Source organism: Halichoerus grypus, chromosome 4 (genome assembly GCF_964656455.1).
Source record: "Halichoerus grypus chromosome 4, mHalGry1.hap1.1, whole genome shotgun sequence".
Classification (NCBI taxonomy): domain Eukaryota; kingdom Metazoa; phylum Chordata; class Mammalia; order Carnivora; family Phocidae; genus Halichoerus; species Halichoerus grypus.
Window position 1 is genome coordinate 36322807 of NC_135715.1, and position 23089 is coordinate 36345895.

Genomic DNA, 23089 nt, shown 5'->3' on the forward strand with positions numbered 1-23089 from the left:
CTCTGCAATGGATGCTCCCTGCTGAGTATTCAAGAAAGATTCTTACTTTATAATCACTCCAGGGGTTTTACTGATAGAAGATTACTCCAACTATATTTGCCACTGATTTTTCCCTTTCAGGCTTCTCACCAACCAGTCAGGTTATTTGCCAGTGCTCAGAAGTCCATGTATGACTTATACCATCTCTCTCTCTTCATACAAAGTAGGCATCTAAGTATACTGTCCACAGCTTTGCTTATGAAAAATTTCATCACTGTCCTGGCTAGCACAGGGATTCCATGCCAACCCTTTTCTAAACTAAGACTGAATTCTTTTCCTTTTCATAAATGCCTTTGTAAGGAAGCCCTGAGGCCATATGCATGAGTTGAGGAATAGGCATGCAATTATTAGTGCCTTTTAACCTCCTCGAGCCTGGTTTAAGTTCAATGCTTCCATTGGAAATTTGCACTCTCCAATGGATGGTTTCTATGATTACTTCTCACTACCATCCAGTGGACTTAATAACACCAAAACAATTTTCATAATCCCTGGATATTCCATGGTTAAATCCTCGGTCATCACTTGAGCCCAACAGTGTTCCGAGAGTTGTTTTTTCGAACAGAGAACAATTCTTGATTGCAGTGGGTGGTCTTGCTACAGTCCTTTAGAAGTTGGAACCATGATTTTATCACTGAGACTTGACAGACTCTCTTCCCAACATTCTTATCCACCATGGTTACTTCCAGAACTAACTGAATGACTGGTCAGATGGTACAGATGGAGGGAAGCTTACACAGAAACTGGGACTTGCATACTCTAGCCCCATCAGAAACATATAGCCAACCAACATATAGATTTGTGTCATATTCCCATGTGCTTTAAAAAATTCAGAGGAACCTAACAAATGTGCTTCATTTTCAGTGGTTAGATGTATGAAGGACAATGACTTGCTATCTAGAGAAGGTCTCCTGCTATACTCCAGACTATAAGATTCTTGAAAAATCCACAGATGCAGCAGATCCTTGAAAACTCATGGGATTTAGCCATTGCCTTCTGGCATACATGAGTCTTGCTAGGTTATCCAAAATATTTGCCACTTCCTCGTCACCGAATCCAATTAGTATGATGATATCAATAGGGTGGCTACCTGTGATGCTCTGTGAATGTCAGGACAGTCAAGGTTTTTGTAGACCCTATTATGACAGAAAATAGTTATAACAAGAGTTCTGTGATTATAAAAATGTACTGCCACCTTTGTGGTGTAAAAAGAAACTTCTTTTGTTCTTTCCTGATAATGAGAATTGAGAAGAAAGCATTTCTGTAGTCAGTAGCTGGAAAATAATGCCCCTGGCAACTAGGAGGGTTGTCCCATACCTGGGAGCACTACCTAGGTCTGGCTCCATGCCTGAGGGGAGGCACTCTTCCTCTTTCCAATCCTTCCTGAGTTTGGCTTGTGTTTATTTCTTCTGGCCAACTCTAGACACTCTTCAGAGATGAGTCACAAAGTACAAATTTTGTAATTTTGGTGTTTCTGCATATGACTTCAGTTCTCTGCTATTGGCATTTAAAACTAGCATTGTACAATATAAGGATGGATAGAAAAATTCATGCTAATGGTTTAAAATTTTATTTTATTTTATTAAGAATGAAATTAAATAACAAATAAAAAGCACCAAAGACAAATAAAAAGTAAGACGGTGGAAGAAAAGAAAAAGCTTTGTATGTACCTTTTATAGCATTTTTTCATGCTCCTTGAAAAAGAGGCTCTGCATTCACTTTGCATTGTGCCTCACAAATCATGTAGCCAGGCCTGCCTCCAGGAGATTCTGATACATTCAAAAACTTGAGAACCACTGCTCTAACACATCAGGGAATTAATGAGAGAGGTCTGCCAACTGTTAGCATATCTTAATTACACATTTATATCTCAGAATATACTCACAGAGAAGGTCTCTAGAACCACACTGAGACAAAACTGCATTTTCATGCAGCTTCTATTGGCCCCACTCTACCCAAAAAGCCATTATGGCATTTCAATGTCACCACAAACCTCTTATCAAACAGTCCTCCGAGGTATCCAGTTTCTCTTTCTCAGTGCTCATCAATCCTAGCAAAGGCTGCAGATCCACTGAGGGAAGGATCAGAGGGAAATTTCTTGTATACACCTGTGGTGGTATACTTCTCAAGGGCTCTCATTCTCCCCCTTAAGTTAGTAGCCCATCAGTCTCACCCCAACATACTTGAAGATCAATTCCACAGATTCTCAGGGATCTAGGAAATCTATATGACATGCAGGCCTCCCTGCTCTTTATTTTTATTATATGGGTCTTGCTTCTTTTTTTGGGGGGGTCTTGCTTCTGATGATTAACTGCTTCCATCTAGACTCTTCCATTCTGGAATATCAATATTTCCAGTGATATTCAACTCCAGGAAGATGACAGCACCTCCCATGTCTAATTCCGGCCATCTCCACATAATGGTGCCCCCTTCAGCATCATTTTTTGGGCCCTTCCAAGAAGCATAAAATGAAGAGATTTTCAGTTCTTTTAAATAATCCATTTTATTTTATTTTTTAAAGTATTTTTATTTATTTATTTTTGCAAGAGAGAGAGAGAGAGAACAAGCACAGGGGAGCAGCAGAGGGAGAGGGAGAAGCAGGCTCCCCGATGAGCAAGGAGCCCGATGTGAAGACTCAACCCAGGACCCTGGGATCATGACCTGAGCTGAAGGCAGAAGCTTAACTGACTGAGCCACCCAGGCGTCCCTAAATAATCCATTTTAATATTTCCACCTCCTTCTGACTTCTGTTGTCTTCCTCAATAATATGCTAATAAAGTTCTAGCATCTCCAACTCATTTACAGCAAGGCATAATCACCTACAGACTTCAGGGTAGCATCCACGTTCACTATTAAGCTCTTAGCCAGTATACTGAATCCCAGATAATGAGTGAGTGACCAACATAAATAAATTTTCTTCATTCCTACATTCCTCCATCCTGGCCAATATTTTTTACTTATTATTTAGTGTCTTTATTTTGTTTTGATTCCCTCAGCTGCCATGTAGTAGGACACCAGCCTTAAATACTTAAAAACTCTTAATCCTATGATTACTCTTAAAATAGGTCTTATAATAACATCCTAAGGCAGGCGGAAAGGGAAAAGTGAGGTAGGGGGGCTGGTGGGAGTGAGATCAGGCAGGGTCTTATGGTAGTGTTAAGTTCTCCACGCATGATCCCACAAGATCCCACTTGCCCTTCTTCGACAAACACTGAGTTAAAATGTCCTGTTAAAATTATATATATATGTAATGTAATTTATATAAAAAGTTATATAGTTTTCTATCAAGCATTTTTAGATAAAAGACCACATGATTTTATCCACTTGATATGCCCTAAAGCTCTTAATACACAATGATAAATTTAAATCTTTGCTGTGACTTTCCTATTATCACAAATTAAAAATATTTGCAACATGATTGGTCATATTACAAGTTTGGAGCTATGTGTAATGCTTTTGGTTGAATTACCATCTATCCAGATTATCACTCACCTTCTAGTAATTTTTATGGGATTCCACTAAAATTCAGGGTGGAGGAATGTAGGAATGAAGAAAATTTATTTATGTTAGCCACTCACTCATTATCTGGGATTCATGGTAGTACTTGACACTTTTTACTGCACCTTATTTATAAAATATAATAATATTCCATGGAATTATGTTTGGCACCAACTTTCATATGTAATGCATTATATGTAAACATACATGCTGTAATGTAGTTAATGGTTCTTTTATTTGCTGAGAGATAATGGCATGCACTAAATTATTTGGCAAACTGGAGGAAAATTTATTATACACTTATATAACTACTAAGGGGATTATCCTCTTTATTCCAATTATTTTACACAAAGTATACTCTTTCACTCATTTCCATTTTACAGTTTTCATGGGGAGAATTTTTATAGCTTGCTTTTGATTTTTACTTGATTTTTTTTTGACACTGATTACAATTATGTCCGCTGTTTAAAAATTTTAAAATAGGTTAAATATAAGAGAATATACTGTGCTGTGATTTTTAACGTGGGTTGTAAGCAGCTAGTAAATTAGCCCACTCCAGAAGGAAAATAGTCTAAATCCTTTTACTAAGCAATAAATTAACACAAAATTATAATTAAAATTTTACATGCTTCTGTAGAGACCATTTAGACCTTACAATTGCAAAATTGTAATGTATTCTTTGATGCAGAATGCTAATGCTGTTTTTAACTGCAAACTAATCAATGTGGTTATATAAGCAACTTCCATACTCACTCTTTCCTTTTTTTCTGCACATACTTTTTACCCCAACTGTTTGGCTATTTTAGATTGTGCATATACCAGGCTTTCCTGATGAATCATTTATGCTTACAAACATAAGAACAAAAGACTATATAAATACAGGTTGACAAAACAATCCTTTTTGGTCTTGAAAAAATTTATTTTCTGTTAAGATAAGGGATAAACTTCCTTTAAATTTTCTGTAAGCACAAAATGAGCACTACCTGATAAAATACACATTTTTACGCACCAAAGAAGATTCTTATAGTCAATTTTCTGCAAGATGTCCTTGCAAGGAAAACAGAAATATTATCTTGTGTTAAAATTCTGTTTTTCTAGCAAAGTTGTAGAGGATCATTATTTTTATGTTTTTCTGGGGCATTGTAACTCCTTTAAGAAAAAGTTTATATGATCAGGTGTCCTGGACACTTGGCTGCAGTGAAAAGAAACAGCTCTGAATTCTTAGGTATGCTATTGCCTCCTGATTTAATTGGCAATGATACCATTTCTTCCTGGGCTGGCACAAATATGTGCCTCTCATAAAGATTGTGCAGAGATTTTCACGTTCCTCCTAACTTTTCCATCTGCTGCCATTCTCAATGATTTCTATAAGATACCTAAAGGAAACTAAGCAAATACTGATGCAGAGCAATTTATGAAGAAAGGTGGGGGGGCAGATAGGTTTGGGCTCCATCAAGGAGTAAATGTTCCTAATATTAAATTATAAAAATCAATACTACTACTCTAATAATTTATGCATGCATAGGATTACACAGTTTGCAAAGCAATTCATATGTTTGGGAATGGTTAGTTACTTTTCTGTTAAACCAAAAAAAATGGAAGCAGAACTGTTTAGCTGACTGGGCTGTATTTTTGGCAGTGAAGTTTATAAATGATTTGTATGTGCTCCCTTCTTCCCTCTTCTACGTGTTAGTAGATAACATATATTGCCTATTTGTGTTTTCAAACAGTATATTTCCAGTATCAAAAGTAGACCAAATTATTACAAGGGTTAAAGAATCCCAGGAAAATAATTGTTTAGTTTGCATAACATTGTAAAGTTTAGGAATTATTTCCTTCTAAGCTCAATGTGCTCAAAAGCAAATCAGAAAAGGTTTACAGACTAGGTGTTGTTACAAAACCCATTTTCAAAGTGAAGAGATAATATGTTGGAGTAATGAAGTGCCTTTGCCTGGGAAATCCTGACCAGAGAGTATTGGAATGGGATGTTTCTCCAGTCCTTCTGACCTAAGAATTATTGCTCTTTCCACTATAATTTCTAAGTTATTTTACCTCTTTAGCAACATTTTGTCAGAAAAGGCAAAGTCATAATATATGAGTCATAGACTCATACATTTTTTAAGGAACTTAAAATAACAGAATTATCTTTTGTTCCACACAATAATCTTGAAAGATGACCATCAGAAATAATTTCTGAGACTGGACACAGTTTTGGAATTGTTATAAAATGCTTCATTTTAACACTGATACTCTAATATTTTTTGGGGGGGGAAAGAGTTGCTACCAATGAAGTAACCACACTTAATAAATGGAAAAGAACTAATAAAACTGGCAACTGTTCACTTCAGTCTGACAGATTTGGATCTTGATCATTTTCCTGTAACTAAAGAAAACTCAGATGATATATGTATATATATACCAAAACATTTGTGGCCATTACAATACACTTATTATTAAGAAAGGATCTGATATAGAATTCAAATACGTAAAGAATTCTATTCCATAGTCATTTCCTAAGCACTGACAAAACTGACAAGAAAAACACTGTTATATACATTGACAACTCTTTGAACATTTCTTTTCCTTGTTTTATTATCTAAATAATAGTAATTATATACATTTATTATATATACACACCTATACAAAAACATATATATGATTGAAATTAGACTTTTATACAGTGATTGCTTAATATTTGTTTTTCCTGCATTTATTTGGAAAATGTCCTTGGGAAAGATTAAAAAGTTGTATGTAAATAAACAACACAAAGTCTGTAAGAATATTTTTTTATTTTTGTTTTATTTGTTCTCATTGCGGAAGGAATAAAGAAAAGAATGTAGGTATTTCAGGGGAAATTCAGCAAAGATTGTATCTTTTAGTGTAGCATCATTTTCTGGTTTTGAAGATTAATATCCTTTAGAGAGATTAAAGAATGATAGTTCTTTAGCCTTTAAAAGGCATGATAGAAGAGAGAAAAAATAAAACCCTCAATATTCAAATAGCTGATCAATAGAATAAAAAAATAGATCTGCCTTGGAATTAATGTAAGAAAATTATAAGAAGGCAAATTTTACTTCAGAATGAGGGTAATTTTCTGACAGGGTTATTCAGCATTGATACGGATTTTCTTATAGGGTAATGGGTTTCCCATCACTGAAAATACTCCCTGGGTAAGCAGTGCACAGAAAAGTATATGGAGTATACATTAAACTAAGTAACTTCAAAGATTGTTTCCAATTTGAGATTATACGAGGTCATAAAAATTCCTGTTTTTAAAAAGCCTGGTAGAGAATGATATGAGAATTAGACCATATGCCAGCAACATTTCTGTGGTGCTCTGTGAATCTATGATTCCTTGAGAAACATTTCCTTGTTTGGGGAATTGCTATTCTAGAGAGGAGAGGTGAGTATCTCCTCACTCAAACTCCAACTTGGCCTCCTGTATTCCACTTTCATTCTTATACCTTTGACTTCATTAAATCCCCCATTTTTTTCTCTCTCCTCACAAAATGCATATATTTCTCTTATAACATATTTTCCTTCTCATTAGAAAGTACGTTTCTTAGGAGCCAGAACTTTCCTTTTTTAGTCTCGGTATTCTTTGATCTGACAAATATAGTAGGCGATGAAAAAATACTCGAAGTTTTGTTGACTAAATAATCAGTAAAGAAAATAGGGAAGATAGAGAAATGTGAATATAGACAATACATCTAACAATAGGAGGCTGAAGTGAAGGGTGGGCTCAAGTGCAGAATAGTAACGGCTAATGCCTCTGTCACACTTGCTGGGGGTCAGGTCCTTCTCTAAGAACAGTAAATTTAATTTAATCTTCACACTTAATCTTCACAACACTGCTTTACAGTGGATACTATTTTTATCCCATTTATAGACAAAGAATCCATCTTCTTCATCACACAACCAGTGGATAGCAAGGTTGGGATCTAAATCTTGACCAGCTTTCCGAGTCAGTAGTAATATGTTGACTCTCCATAATCACCATGCCACATCGTGGAACTCAGAGGTATCAAGAAAGAGGTGGAAATGGCAAGTGGATGGAACTGGAGGGTATTATGCTGAGTGAAATAAGTCAAACAGAGAAAGACATGTATCATATGACCTCACTGATATGAGGAATTCTTAATCTCAGGAAACAAACTGAGGGTTGCTGGAGTGGGGGGTGGGGTGGAAGGGATGGGGTGACTGGGTGATAGACAGTGGGGAGGGTATGTGCTCTGGTAAGTGCTGTGAATTGTGCAAGACTGTTGAATCTCAGATCTGTACCTCTGAAACAAATAATGCAATATATGTTAAGAAAGAAAAAAAGAAGAAGAAGAATGTAGCAGGAGGGGAAGAATGAAGGGGGGGAAATCGGAGGGGGAGAAGAACCATGAGAGACGATGGACTCTGAAAAACAAACTGAGGGTTCTAGAGGGGAGGGGGGTGGGAGGATGGGTTAGCCTGGTGATGGGTATTGAGGAGGGCACGTTCTGCATGGAGCACTGGGTGTTATGCACAAACAATGAATCATGGAACACTATATCTAAAACTAATGATGTAATGTATGGGGATTAACATAACAATAAAAAATAAATAAAAAAAAAAAGAAAGAGGTGGAAACAGGTTCAGGGGAACACTTAAGAATCAGAGTGCATACATGTTGCAGAGATCAAAGTAAGACAGTAAATCTAAAGTAGATGAACAAAGGAGAACCAGAAGGGGAACCTAACCAAAGGATAAATAGTCCAGGTAATGTAATAGGACAAGAGACTGAATTCCTAATCCTAGACTTACTTTGACTATGTATGAGCCCCTCCAGTCTCTACATTCTCATCTATAAAATAACAAGGTGTGACTCTCATAAAGAGTCTCTGTTCCCTTTGAACTCTAAGGTAGTATTCAAGAGTTCAGAGAGCAACTTTAACACAGGTATTAAAAATTAAAAATTCAGACGAAGCAAATAATCAAAAGCCAGGGAAAATTGGTTTTAACCTGAAAAGGTTAGGCTTAACACCAATATATCAGTATAGCAACTTTAAGGTACCTGATACATGAAGCCCTTGATAACTGGAAGAGGTGTCTCTCCCCACCCTGTACTTTTAGAAATTTGAAATTCTAGAGGCATAGGAATATATATAGGAATAGATAGATAGATAGATAGATGATAGATAGATAGATAGATAGATGATAGATGATAGATAGATCCGGATCTTAACACTGGACCACGTTTTCCTGTCCCTGACACTCCTTTGTATCATTGGCAATGTATTATTTCTTAAAGGCATCATTCTATAAAATAAAGAGCCTAGAAAGAAATTATAATTTAAAAAATTGGGACTGGGGCGCCTGGGTGGCTCAGCCAGTTAAGTGTCTGCCTTTGGCTCAGGGCATGACCCCAGGGTCCTGGGATCGAACCCCGTGTCAGGATCCAAGCTCAGCAGGGAGCCTGCTTCTCCCTCTCCTCCCAGCTTGTGCTCTATCTCCCTATCTCTGTCTCTCTCTCTCTCAAATAAGTAAATAAAATGTTTTTATTTTATTATTTATTTATTTATTTATTTATGAAGATTTTATTTATTTGACACAGCGAGAGAGGGAACACAAGCAGGGTGAGTGGGAGAGGGAGAAGCAGGCTTCCCAGGGAGCAGGGAGCCCGATGTGGGGCTTGATCCCAGGACCCTGGGATCATGACTTGAGCCGAAGGCAGACACTTAATGACTGAGCCACCCAGGCACCCCAAAATCTTTTTTTTTAAATAAAAGATTGGGACTAATTATCATACTTTCTTAGGTTTATGTGAGAGTTTTTAACATAACCTTTTTTTTTTTTTTTTACTTTCTCTTATGATATTTATTATTTTTCTGGGGCTGCAATAACAAAGTATTAAGATCTAGGTAGCTTAAAACAACAGAAAAATATTCTCTTATAGTTCTGGAAGCTAAAAGTCTGAAATCAAGATGTGAGCAGAGCCATGCTCTCTCTGGTGGTTCTAGGGAAGAATCCTTTCTTGCCTTTTCCAACTTCTGGTGGTTCCTAACAATCCTTGGCATTCCTTGGCTGGTGGCAGCATGATTTTTTATCTTTACTTTCACACGTCTTCTTCCCTCTGTCACCTCTGTCTTCACATGGTGTTCTCATCACTGTGTGTCTGTTTCTTTTAACACACCAATAATTAGATTAGGGTCCACTCTAATCCAGTATGGCCTTAATTTAGCTTAACTAATTACATCTTCAATGACCCTATTTCTAAATAAGGTCACATTATGAGGTTCCAAGTGGATGTGAGGTTTTGGGACTCAATCTGGTACATGATGTAACTTCTGCTTCAGAAGTCAAGATATGCATTTTTCAATCTTGTCCTTGACAATAGTAGAATCATGCATATATCAGAAACTCTCAAAAATTTCCTTGCAAAGGATGCAAGGAATTATAGTTTTATAATTCAGACTTTAGACCCAAAATTTACATTTTCATACTTATATAATAAGCTTCAATCAGAGGATGTAGGGCAATTCTCAGGCTTACCTTTCAGTTTTCCATTTATTTGATAGTATGGGCCTCCTAAGAATACATCTTTCTAACCAATAACTTTTTAGATAGGCAATTAAATGAATTCCATAGCCTCTGGTGATTTGGAATCAAACCAGAGATTCTGTGGTGGTCTGGCAAAGGATTAACCTTCCCAACATAATGTTGAAAGCAGTGATTAGGAGGTTCTTCTAACTGACCTCCAGTCAAAAAGTGCAAGATGGTGAAATATAGATTTTAATTCAGTAGACATTCATAGCAAAGCAGTTTCTTTGAGTTAACCATATAGTGTATAATGTATGATATTTGTAGTAGCTGTTAATGAAGTAAACACTGTTAAAGTTTATGTTTGAACATTAATGAAATATTTTACTACAATTTAATACCCATATTTTAAAGTAAATCAATAACTAAAATATGATAATTGAATGGACTCACTTATATTCTGCTTGACCTATTATTACCATTAATTGTTAGCTAACTTTTAAAATGATGTAGAAAAGTGAATTTCTACTGGAATTTTAAATTATTGATATGTTACCAATAATAAGAGGAAGACAATAATATAATTAAGGGAGAAAAACTGATATTAGAATGTTTATGTCAAATTCAGGAAATAAATAACAATAGGTAAGAAAATTCTGCTTAGAAAACAAAATTGTGAATTTTTTATAGCTAGCAAAATTATTTAAAGTATTATGAAGCAGGAAAGATAGTAGAATTTAGTCTTGTAATTAATAAAGATTGCTTGTGACTTAGGTAGCGGCAACTTAAGTTCGGTGCTAAAATTTCCTTTATAATAAATAGTTCAATCTATGTGTAAAAGGTATATATATATAGATATATTCCCATTTAATGGAGAGACTGTCAAAGTTGTAGAATAAATTTATTTCACTATATGGTCTAAATTACACTTTCAGTATTATTTCTCACAATTTTTCTGTGCTCATTCTTAATCAAATTGACACACCAAATATGGCCCTTTATACTATATTACCTGCTATTATGTCTTTGTTTATATGCTTTCCCCCGGTCGTAATACTACATCTTTCCATTTCCCATTTTCTAAGCTACCTCCTACCTAATATTCTAGGTCCATTTGAAAAACCTGCTTTTCCAGATTTGACAAGTCATTTCCTAAGCACTGCACATTTTATAGGTGTCCCATGTGTGGTAAGCTTTTTGATGCAAATCCATTTTGTTCTCCTTGCTACAGTTATCCAGAACCATATGTTAGGTGTTCAGGAAATCTATATAGAATGAATTATTGAATAAATTAATGTTATTGTACAAAAGGTAAATAGGCCAAAGAATTTTGATGCCTCTCCCCACTTGGTCTTCTCACATGAGGAGTTAGCTGAAGTGCACAAGTAATGTTAAGGAAACTGGCGTGACTTTATGTTTTTTCTTTAGTGAATCGAACATAATGAAATTAAAACAATTTGCAGAAGCTAGATTGCAAAAAACAGGAAAATATTAGGCAGGGTATCATGAAAAGGAGACTTGATGGAAAAAACAAACAAAGAGCAAAGAGAACTTTAGAAGTCCAAAATACATAAAGTTCATAATAAACTACATAATATGTGGGACAGTATGAGAGATCCAATAATATCTGATACTAGCTCCCAATGTCCAGTTTACTTATAGCAGTTTTTACAAACCACATGGCTTATTCCCAAACATGTAGTATGGCTTGCAAAGATATAAAATTATAGGAATATGCTCTAAATCAGATGCAGGGATAAAAGAAAAAAAATAAAATCTGCTGTAGCGATATTAAATGAAACTATTATTGGAGCTGTCTGAAGAAGAAATCAAACTATAAAAGGCTATAGCCTTCCTAACAGATAGATTTCAATTTAACTCTAAGTTTTCTAGAGGCCAAATAAAAAGAAAAATCTGATCAATTTTATAATTTACAACATCCATGATAAAAGCAAACCAATTTACTCAGGAGAAGTGCAATTATTCTTGCTACTAAAACCTGCAAGAAATTTCTCCCAAGGGTCATCATAAAGAGGCCACTGTAAAATATAACAAAATATGTCTTAAACAATATCTTTGATAGACACCACTAAGAGTTTCATAGACCTGCTTTTTTTTTTTTTTTATGGTACCCCATACTATATACTGATGGTTTAGCACTACAATTCTGTGTGTGGTTTAATAGAGGCATAGATTTTTCAGTAACTGGAAAAATGGATGGACAAAAAATCTTTCAAAGATTCTTCAAAAACATCTTTATCTTACTAGAGTCCTTTAGAGAAACTTGGTGGCCCCACATCTCAGAACACTCAGTTGGTTAACTCACTAAATAGATATTGGACATCTATAATTTACATAGTACTTGTATTAGGCACAGAGGAAACACAGGGGACAAAAATTTCCAGGAAATCAGCTATTCTGCAATGTCAATCAAATGTAAATAAATAGGACAAATGACCGGAATGAAAGTAAAAGTTGACATTCTTTTGTGACAGCTGAAGGCACCTCAAGCCTTGGATTCAGTTCCAAGGATATACTCAAAAGGTGGGTCAGGTCTCTTTTAGAAAATAGGTTTCGGATCTGCTCTGACATACAGATTAACGGGCACGGGCTGAATCTGCTACTTAACATTAGCATAGTAGCATAGTCATAATGCCTTTTGGGGAAGAGATCTAGTTCCATCTGTTTCAGGTTTTTTCCTACAATAGGCATGTACTGGGATTTCTACCACAACTGTGCCTTGAAAACTATGATCTGAGAAACCTCACTTCTATCTTCCTTGGAATTGAGACATGGGGTGGGAGGGGAGGTGGAACAAAAGAGGGAGTCAGTCAGATCTCTGTCTTTTCTAACCATATATCTGCCACCAAAGGCTCTCTGCTAGCATATAAGAAGGTTTTTGACAAGTCATTTTAAAACTGTGTTTGAAAACCACCGCACTGCTGTGCACTATTTCCAAAATTTTATTTTTCTCCGCAAAGATCACCAACACATCTATTCAATAACTATGTACTGTTCACCTGCTGTGTTCCAGGATTGAGATATGCAAGCTAATTGTCAAGGTGTTTGTCTCAAGGAGCTTAAAGTTTGTGATAAGACCCCTAAGGGCACTGAAGATTAGGCCACAGTTTGGTAACTACTGTCTCAGAGATATAAATACCATGCACTGTGCACGCATGGTGGATGGGGTAGCCAGATCCAACGTGAGTGGACAGAGGGCTCGAGAGTTCCATATGAACTGAGTCTTGGAAAATGGCAGAAATTAGGAAAACAAGGTGCATAAAAGTCATTTTAAGCAATACAGGATGGCAAATTGAAAGAGTAAGTAATGGTGACTAGATAGAACCCAAGAAAGGTTAAAAAGTGTAGTCTTCAACTTAGGAAGAGGTCAGATCATAAAGAATTAGTGTATTTAACCAAGAGATTTGAAACAAAAGACAAAAGGAGACCAAACTAAACCAAGCAAAAACTTTAGAGGAATGCCATGAAATTTATGTTGTAGAACTATCATTCTAGCATGATTATAGAGGATACAGTAAAGAGGCTAAGAATAGAGTCAGGCAGAGTAATTAGAAGGTTATGGCAGCAATCTGGAAGAAAATAAATGGGAATCTAAATTAATCCAGAGAAACTATCATGAGAGGAGGGAGGTATGAGAGATAATAAAAGGGTGGAACATACGTGCTTTTGTGAAGTCTATGGCCTATCTGTCCTGTTTTTTCCCTTCTAAGTAAACAATGATGCATCTTATAGTGTTACTTACTTCCTATGTAATTTCATTCCCACTTTCTGATTCATATATATGTAGTCAAGCTTTAAAACATTTGAATGCTGTTCTCTTCATAGTCACCAAATCTTACACAGCAGTCCACTTGAAACTTGAACATTTAATCACTTAGTACATTCTGCCTGCATCACAAAGCTCAACAGTATAATCCTCCAGTTATTATAAGATCCGTGCTGTCTCTGATACATTTTCACTTCAATTACAATTACAAGGCTTTCATTTTAACAGCTTCTAGTTTCTGAAGGATTAAGTCTCAAGGATTGTGTTATAATGAGAACAAAAGTTATTGACGACTTTTCTCATTTCTTTCTGAGATGCTTTCCCAGCAAAATCAAAGTGAAGCCAAATTTATGCCAAGATGTTTTCTCCCTGCAGGAAAACATAATGGAAGTTATGAGAAATCAAGAGTTTTTACTGCTTCCAGCTGAGGAGCTCCATAAACTCCTGGCCAGCGATGATGTAAATGTTCCTGATGAAGAAACCATCTTCCATGCATTAATGATGTGGGTCAAGTACGACATGCAGAGGCGATGCAATGATTTGAGTATGCTTCTTGCCTTTATAAGATTGCCACTGCTTCCACCACAGGTAATTGCACGTGATGCTGTGTTAACAGCTACTCTGTACTGAAAGATCCTATATTAAAAGTAACATCAAAATGTAAATAATAATAATAATAATTTAAAATAAAAAAATAATAATACCCATAGAGCATTTAGTAAAATAGTTATGTTCAATTAATACATATTCGCACATGCACACACACTTGAAAGTAGAAAGTCCCTGTTTTATGCTTCTCCATTACCATTTTTTTTTTAAGGTTTTATTTACTTATTTGACAGAAAGAGAGAGAGTTCACAAGCAGGGGGAGCGGCAGGCAGAGGGAGAAGCAGACTCCCTGCTGAGCAAGGAGCCCCATGGGACTCGATCCCAGGACCCTGGGATCATGACCTGAGCCGAAGGCAGCCGCTTAACTGACTGAGCCACCCAGGCACCCCTCCATTACCATTTTCTTACAATTATTTAATTCTTTAAAAAAACTGACATCACAACCCATTTATTCTTCTTCACATTTTTGTTTTTTAGTTTTAACCCAATACTCTTTTTAGGAAAATTTGGTGATGGAAAATGATAGGTGATAGGTCTGAAGCTCATCTCTACAACATATTGTCTATGAGAATGTCACTTAATTTCTCTGATATCCAATTTCTTCATCTATAAAATAAAATTGTACTACCATGCAAAAGTTTTGTGAGGATCAGATTAGACAATACGTGTAAAGTACTTAATCTCAATATAGTAGCTAGAAGATTTTTAAAATATTGCAATTAATTCCCTGCTTCCCTATTTTGGAGATCAATTGATCTATCTATCTATCATCTATCTATCTATCTATCTATCTAATCTATCATCTATCTATCTATCTACTTCTATCTTCCTATCTTATGATGCTATAATATGATCATTCTCTGATGAAAACACATCCTTGGGTTATATTTTAAGACCCAATACATAGGATTTCAAACCTCAATAAACAGACAAGACATATTACTGAATTATACAGTTATGAAGTAACAGAATTTAGCAGTTGGAATTATGGAATCTTTAATAATTGGAGCTAAGGAGAATCCAGACACCAAGTGAACCAACTGCCTCATTTTACTGATGAGTTATGTAGGACAGGCGAACTGGTAAAAACAAGTTCATTCAGCTTATAAGAGTAAGAGTAACTATTTTTCTCTGATTTAGAGTCTTATGTCTTTAAGTTGTGATGTTGCAAAATTATCTATGCACGGCAATGTTAATCTGGGGTTTCTGCCTTCTAAGGCTATCCAGAAATAAGCCTGAAGGTACCTCTGAAATGGTAGATAAAATTATGTGTATACATTTTGTCTGGGGGATGTGAGGGGCCTATAATATTCACCTGATTTTTCATTTGGCTCTATACTACCATCAACACTTTCACTAATCCATATATTACTAAGAATGTAAGATAGGGAATTAGGACTTTGGGAAAGAATGACAGACAAGCACATGTTAATAAGTGAAGTGAAAATTATGGTCATATATTAAGATTGGGAAGTTAAAAAAAAAAAAACAGTGTACCAAAATTGGGAAAATAAATGAAGCTTTATAAATAAAGGGATAATTGTGTTTAATTTGGCTGCTAAAATGAATAAAGCAGTAAAAACAGAGGAGAAGAATTTATGGAAGTCCTGCCTAAGCAAATTATATGAGCTTATCTTAACACTAGGATCTTAAAAAGGAAGAGAAATGCATTTAGGTAACTAAACAAAGAATAAATTGTGAATCCAAGCACTGGATTTTTCTGAATCCTTCATCCTAGGTTATGATGCCAGATATCCTTAGAGCCTGGGGATCTTCTCCCAGGATAGAAATGGCCAATGAACACTGTTAGCCAATAATAAGTAAATAGCCTTAACCATTGATAGATGTTGTGGCAAATGGTACCTTAGACCACTGCCCACCCATTCCAACTGTTAGTTGAAATGTGGGGAGCTTTGGGTTTTCCACACAAGGTACCATGTCATCTGCGAAGAGTGAGAGTTTGACTTCTTTGCCAATCTGAATGCCTTTTATTTCTTTTTGTTGTCTGATTGTTGAGGCTAGGACTTCACCCCAAAATTCCTAGAACTCATACGGCAATTCAGCAATGTGGTGGGATACAAAATCAATGCACAGAAATCAGTTGCATTTCTATACACTAACAATGTGACTGAAGAAAGAGAAATTAAGGAATCAATACCACTTACAATTGCACCAAAACCCATAAGATACCTAGGAATAAACCTAACCAGAGGTAAAGGATCTGTACTCTAGAAACTAGAGAACACTTATGAAAGAAATTGAAGAAGACACAAAGAGATGGAAAAACATCTCATGCTCATGGATTGGAAGAATAAACATTGTTAAAATGTGTATGCTGCCCAGAGCAATCTACACATTCAATGCAATCCCTATCAAAATAACATAGACATTTTTCACAGAGCTGGAACAAACAATCCTAAAATTTGTATGGAACCAGAAAAATCCTAAATAGCCAGGGGAATGTTGAAAAAGAAAACCAAAGCTGGGGACATCACAATGCCTGACTTCAAGCTATATTACAAAGCTGTGATCAAGACAGCATGGTACAAAACAGACATATAGATCAATGGAACAGAATAGAGAGCCCAGAAATGGACCCTCAACCCTATGGTCAACTAATCTTTGACAAAGCAGGAAAGTATATCCAATGGAAAAAAGACAGTCTCTTCAATAAATGGTGCTGGGATAATTGGACAGCCACATGTAGAAGAATGAAATTGAACCATTTTCTTACACCATACACAAAGATAAACTCAAAAATGGATGAAAGACCTCAATGTGAGACAGGATTCCATCAATATCCTAGAGAAAACACAGGCAATAACCTCTGTGACCTCGGCCACAGCAACTTCTTGCAAGACACATCTCTGAAGGTGAGGGAAACACAAGCAAAAATGAACTATTGAGACTTCATCAAGATAAAAATCTTCTGCATGGCAAAGGAAACAGTTGACAAAACTAAAAGGCAACCTGCAGAATGGGAGAAAATATTTGCAAATGACATAACAGATAAAGGGCTGGTATCCAAGATCTATAAAGAACTTATCAAACTCAACACCCAAAGAACAAATAATCCAGTCAAGAAATGGGCAGAAGACATAAACAGACACTTCTCCAAAGAAGACATACAAATGGCCAACAGACACATGAAAACATACTCCACAACACTAACCATCAGGGAAATACAAATCAAAACCACAATGAGATACCACCTTACACCAGTTAGAATGGCAGAAATTGGGGTGCCTGGGTAGGTCAGTCATTAAGCATCTGCCTTCAGCTCAGGTCATGATCCCAGGGTCCTGGGACCAAGCCCCACTTTGGGCTCCCTGCTCAGCGGGAGGCCTGGTTCTCCCTCTCCCACTCCCCCTGCTTGTGTTCCCTCTCTCACTGTCTCTCTCTCCATCAAATAAAAAAATAAAATCTTAAAAAAAAAAAAAGAATGGCTAAAATTGACAAGACAGAGAACAACAAATGTTGGTGAGGATGTGGAGAAAGGGGAACCCTCTTGCACTGTTGGTGGAAATGCAAGCTGGTATAGCCACTCTGGAAAACAAGAAGTTAAAAATAGAGCTACCCTATGACCCAGCAATTGCACTACTGGGTCTTTACCTCAAAGATCCAGATGTAGTGAAAAGAAGGGGCACCTGCACCCCAATTTTCATAACACCAATGTCCGTTATAGCCAAACTGTGGAAGGAGCCGAGATGTCCTTCAACAGATGAATGGATAAAGAAGATGTGGTTTATATAGACAATGGAATATTAGCAATCAGAAAGGATGAATACCTACCATTTACATCCACATGGATGGACCTGGAGGGTATTATGCTAAATGAAATAAGTCAGTCAGAGAAAGACAATTATCATATGGTTTCATTCATATGTGGAATGTAAGAAATAGCCCAGAGGATCATAAGGAAAGGGAGGGAAAACTGAATGGGAAGAAATCAGAGAGGGAGATAAACCATAAAAGACTCTTGACTCTGGGAAACAGACTGAGGGTTGTGGAAAGGGAGGTGGGTTGCAAGATGGGGTAACTGAGTGATGGGCATTAAGGAGGGCACATGATGTGATGAGCACTGGGTGTTATACGCAACTAATGAATAATTGAACACTACCCCAAAAACTAATGATGTATTATATATTGGCTAATTGAATTAACAAAAAAAAAAAAGAAAGGAAGGAAGAAAAAGAAATGTGGGGAGCTTGAAGTTAAACCAGTGTCAAAAATCATCATGGATATAAAAAAATCATAAATACTAGGACACATAACTGAAGAGGCCAAGAATGTGACCAGGGCTCAATATTTTCACGATATGCCTTTCCTTCATACACTCTTCCCCCTACCTTGTGTCATCAAAAATGGGAGATGCTTTTACCTGTACATCCATCTGTGCTATTCCATCAGAGCAGACATGTACATCCTACTGACTTGTTACTAAGGCTACACATTACAAATGGAGTTTTAATTCTTATTGGCTCAGCTGCTTCATCTTACTTAGTGAAACAATATTTATTAACATTAGAAAATAAGATATAATTTTTTGGTGTAACTAGCTAGTAAAAGACTTTTTCATTAACTCTTATTACAGCATCTAATAGTCATAAATATAGCATATGTCTTTTCTCTATTTCTTATTTCTCAAATTAGGGGCATTACAAACATAACTTTATATATAATTTCATTTTTTTGATATATCTTTCCATTTATTCTAGTTTTCTGTTCTTCAGTGCATTTTTTATTATTATGTTATGTTAATCACCATACATTACATCATTAGTTTTTGATGTAGTGTTCCATGATCCATTGTTTGCATATAACACCCAGTGCTCCACGCATGACGTGCCCTCTTTAATACCCATCACCAGGATAACCCATCCCCCCACCCCCCTCCCCTCTAGAACCCTCAGTTTGTTTCTCAGAGTCCATAGTCTCTCATGGTTCGTCTCCCCCTCCGATTTCCACCCCCTTCATTCTTCCCTTCCTGCTATCTTCTTCTTCTTTTTTTTTTTTTTTCAAATTAGACGTGCAGGAAGAAAGAGTAAAACATATTTTCTTTTCATAAAATGTTTCGGATATAAGAGGGGCTGTCAATTCCTTAACTAATATTAATGAATTACATGTTATTATAAGCATTTTCCATATATTTCTACCCAGATTTTGAAGCTTCCAATAAAAAAAAAAAAAAATTGGTGAAGAAGAGCTGGAGAATAGAAACTAACATGCTTTTCTTTCTTTCTTTAGTTCCCAAACACAATATACTTTATTTCATTTAATTTCTACATTATCCCTATGTAGTAAATATTATAATTACCATTTGACAAATGAACAAATTGAGAATCAGCACAATAGCCATCTTCCTATTAAGTTGTAGAGCTCAGATTGTGCTCTCGATGTATCTGACATTAATGTGGTTCTTAATCCACTGAAGGGAAATGAGTGTAGTATTTACTTGTGCAGTTGGCTTCAGATTTAACTCAGTGTCCGACCAGAGCTAAAAAAGACTTTAATCAAATCTAGGATTTTCCAGCCTTTTATGTGAACTTTCAAAGTGGCTAAGCATCTTACATTCCTTAAGAAAAGCTATTATGATGATCAGGAAACACTTTTTTTCTTAATCTTGGAGCTATTAAATATAGGTTTTCCCCTAATATACATTGCTTGTCTGCACGCACACTCTCTCCCTCTCTCTCTCCTTATATATGTTTACATATATATATATGTTTAATATTTAATAGTTATATAAAATGTAATATTATATTTTAAAGTACTAACAATATTTAAAAGAAGAAGGATCTCCATTTTTCTAGTGAGTTAAGAATTTATTTTCAAAAGGAAAGAGTACATAGGCTAATTTTTGAAGGAGATTTGAGAGAAGAATTTGGCTTGTGTTTTTGTAAGATAATTCCTATTGATGTAAATGATGGGTTTCAGGTAACTGAGAGAACAAAATTTGTAAGACCAGTTGTGAGGTGCTTATAATGTGGTTAAGCAAAACATAACAATAGTACTGACCAGGGCAAGAGTAGAAAAGATGAGATTAGAGATGCTTAAAACAACAAATAAATAAATATAGAAAAAATATATGCTTCCAGGATAGAGTTAAACTAAATGACTGTGAGTACTTTTATAGCTATGAGTTTTTAGTTTCTATTTAGTAAATGCATAGAACAATTTCTAGAGCTTAAAAAAAGTAAAAATATATGTGCTGCCGAAGCGAACACTTAAAAAAAGTAAAAATAAACACAATGACAGAGATTTCATCAACAAAGAAAACGTTAAAAGATTGATTATTGTCAAAGAATAAATCTAGATTACAGTAATAGTCTTCTCTTATACTCATGAGCCAATTGACCAACTTGACTTAGGTGGATTTCAGTTTAATCATTTATCACAATCGGCATTCTCATTTTTTTTTATTACTAGACCCATTATGTGTGTCTGTGTTTAGTTATTTCTTAAGTTCTCAAGAGAAAATCTATTCTGATATTCTTTATTATTTATAAATTGATGTATGTTATTATAATGTATAAATTATGGTAATTTGGTGTAGAAAAATATGAGGATATAAATTTTGGTAGACAGTATGGATTTTAGTTGAGAACAGTGGTAGACAAAATGAGCTTCAGAAAAGAATAAAAAGAAGAGACATAAAATGACTCAGAAGTGAAATGTCTATTTTATCCTGTATTGAACTATAACAGCTAACACTGAAATAAATTCAGTTGGCTTTGCTGCAGAAAGGACCAGAGGAAAAGGCAAAATGAAAGAAATTCGTAATTGAGTTACAGTCTAAGAAATAGTGAATGACTTCTATTATCTTTTTATATAAGTGAGGAATAGAATTTTGCATAATAGTTTCAGTGTTTTCTTGAATACTCAGAGGTTTAAAAATTTCAACAGAATTGGAAAAAATATGGAAATTTCATTTTAGAGAGTGATTGCATAAATATGCGTGCTCGCGCACGCGCGCGCCCGCACGCACACACACAGGGTTACCCAATTTGATTTACTAGTTTTCTCTATTTCCTCTTACAAAGATGCAACAAAAGAATATGTTGCTATACAATAAACATGTTTTAACATTATGTAACTATCATTTACACTGGTTTTAACTGGTTTCGCAAGATTTATCCTTGTAATATGCACATAAATATTTATTATATACATATTTTAAAAGTACACACAACTATCCAACTTTTGGTGGGTTCTTTTGTAATGATTTGTCTGGAAGTTTGAAGCATGTTATTCAAAAAATCAAGGGAATGCAATTCTATAGTCAAGCCAAAAGGTCTTTAGGAAAATTCAGTTTTATCATAGTCAGAGATTATTTAGAAGGTTAGAGATATACAAATAAACTTTGCTTCCTATCTTGGAATTGGTATTGTTTATCTCTTTTGAGACAACAAGGATAAAGATTTCTCAGATCTTGCAAACCAGAATACCTACTGACTCTTAAAAGAAATATGTAGCAGTGTGTGTGTTTATGTGCATAAACATTTATTTTCTGTACAAAATGTGAAAGGAAAAAAAAACATTTGCAATGAAATAACAAGTTATTGCCTAAGCTTAGAAGAGTATAGTTTACTTTAATAATAAAAAATAACAAAATAACAAGGAAACTCAAGAGTGTAACTTAAGGAAACAGATACTATCTTTATTTTATAAGAATAAATTCTTTCTATGCAAAGCTGTAATTAATTTATCCCAAAAGATTCTTTATGTAATAATAGCAACATGGGAAAGGAGAAGTTATCAACTAATTTTGCTCCATTGGAAATGTGACAGTTCATCAGATACCAGTGACATAGACTCTGCTGTCCATAAAAATTATAGCCACAACTAAAAACCCTAATGAAAAGCAACCAACAAATCAATATAAAAAGAACATTCATAAATCACAATGTATGATATACAGAATAGATTATACTCCTGAGTAATTTATACGTTTTGTTTGGTTTTACTTCTCCAAAGCAAGCATAGGTAAACTACTTCCTGATAAATCTGACAATTTTCCACATTTGTCAGTATTAATGTTCATTACTTAGTGTATTATATATCTTATTTTTACAAAGGAAAAAGAAACAACAAAAAGAGAACTTTTAACTCTTACAAACGAAAAAGGTAAAAATTAATCAAACACATTAATACAGTCTATTTTTTGTCTTTGTTTCCTTTTAATTTGTTTTTGTTCTTTTTTTTTCTCTCTGATCTGCTTGCTGTCTGATTAATTAATCATTATACAGGCATCATCAAAGAAATAGTCTTCTCTACAAAACTAGACTATAATAGTTTTTAAGAGTGTGGAATAATGTTATTCTTCTCTAAAAGAAACTTGAGAAACAGCATCTTTAAAACAGAAATGCACGGGCAATATATGCTTCTAAAATCTTAAAGATTTACCTTAAATAGTATTTAGTTTCATGATCATTTAACCCACGATGACATTCACAGTTCAAGTTACAACGTTAAGAAAATACAAAAACTTATTTCAACAGTTTTTGTCAATGAGGTATAATGTAAAACATGATATGCACAAGCACAAACTTGTACATACACACATTACTATCTTCGATAAAAAGAGCAGAGAAGTCGGAACCTAATCTGAAAGCCTTTGTTTCTTGCTCCAGTGCTCTAAGTGTCTCTGCT

At 35.1% G+C, this 23089-nt stretch overlaps 1 protein-coding gene across 2 annotated transcripts in view; it reads left to right on the forward strand.

Annotated features, from left to right (window-relative positions):
- The window catches only part of KLHL1 (kelch like family member 1), a 359488-nt gene that overhangs the window by 192309 nt on the left and 144090 nt on the right, over window positions 1–23089 (forward strand). For both annotated transcript variants that reach the window (XM_036121358.2, XM_036121357.2), the window contains exon 5: window positions 14204–14416. In XM_036121358.2, the coding sequence (XP_035977251.1) occupies window positions 14204–14416 (213 nt within the window). The remainder of the gene's footprint in view (window positions 1–14203; window positions 14417–23089) is intronic.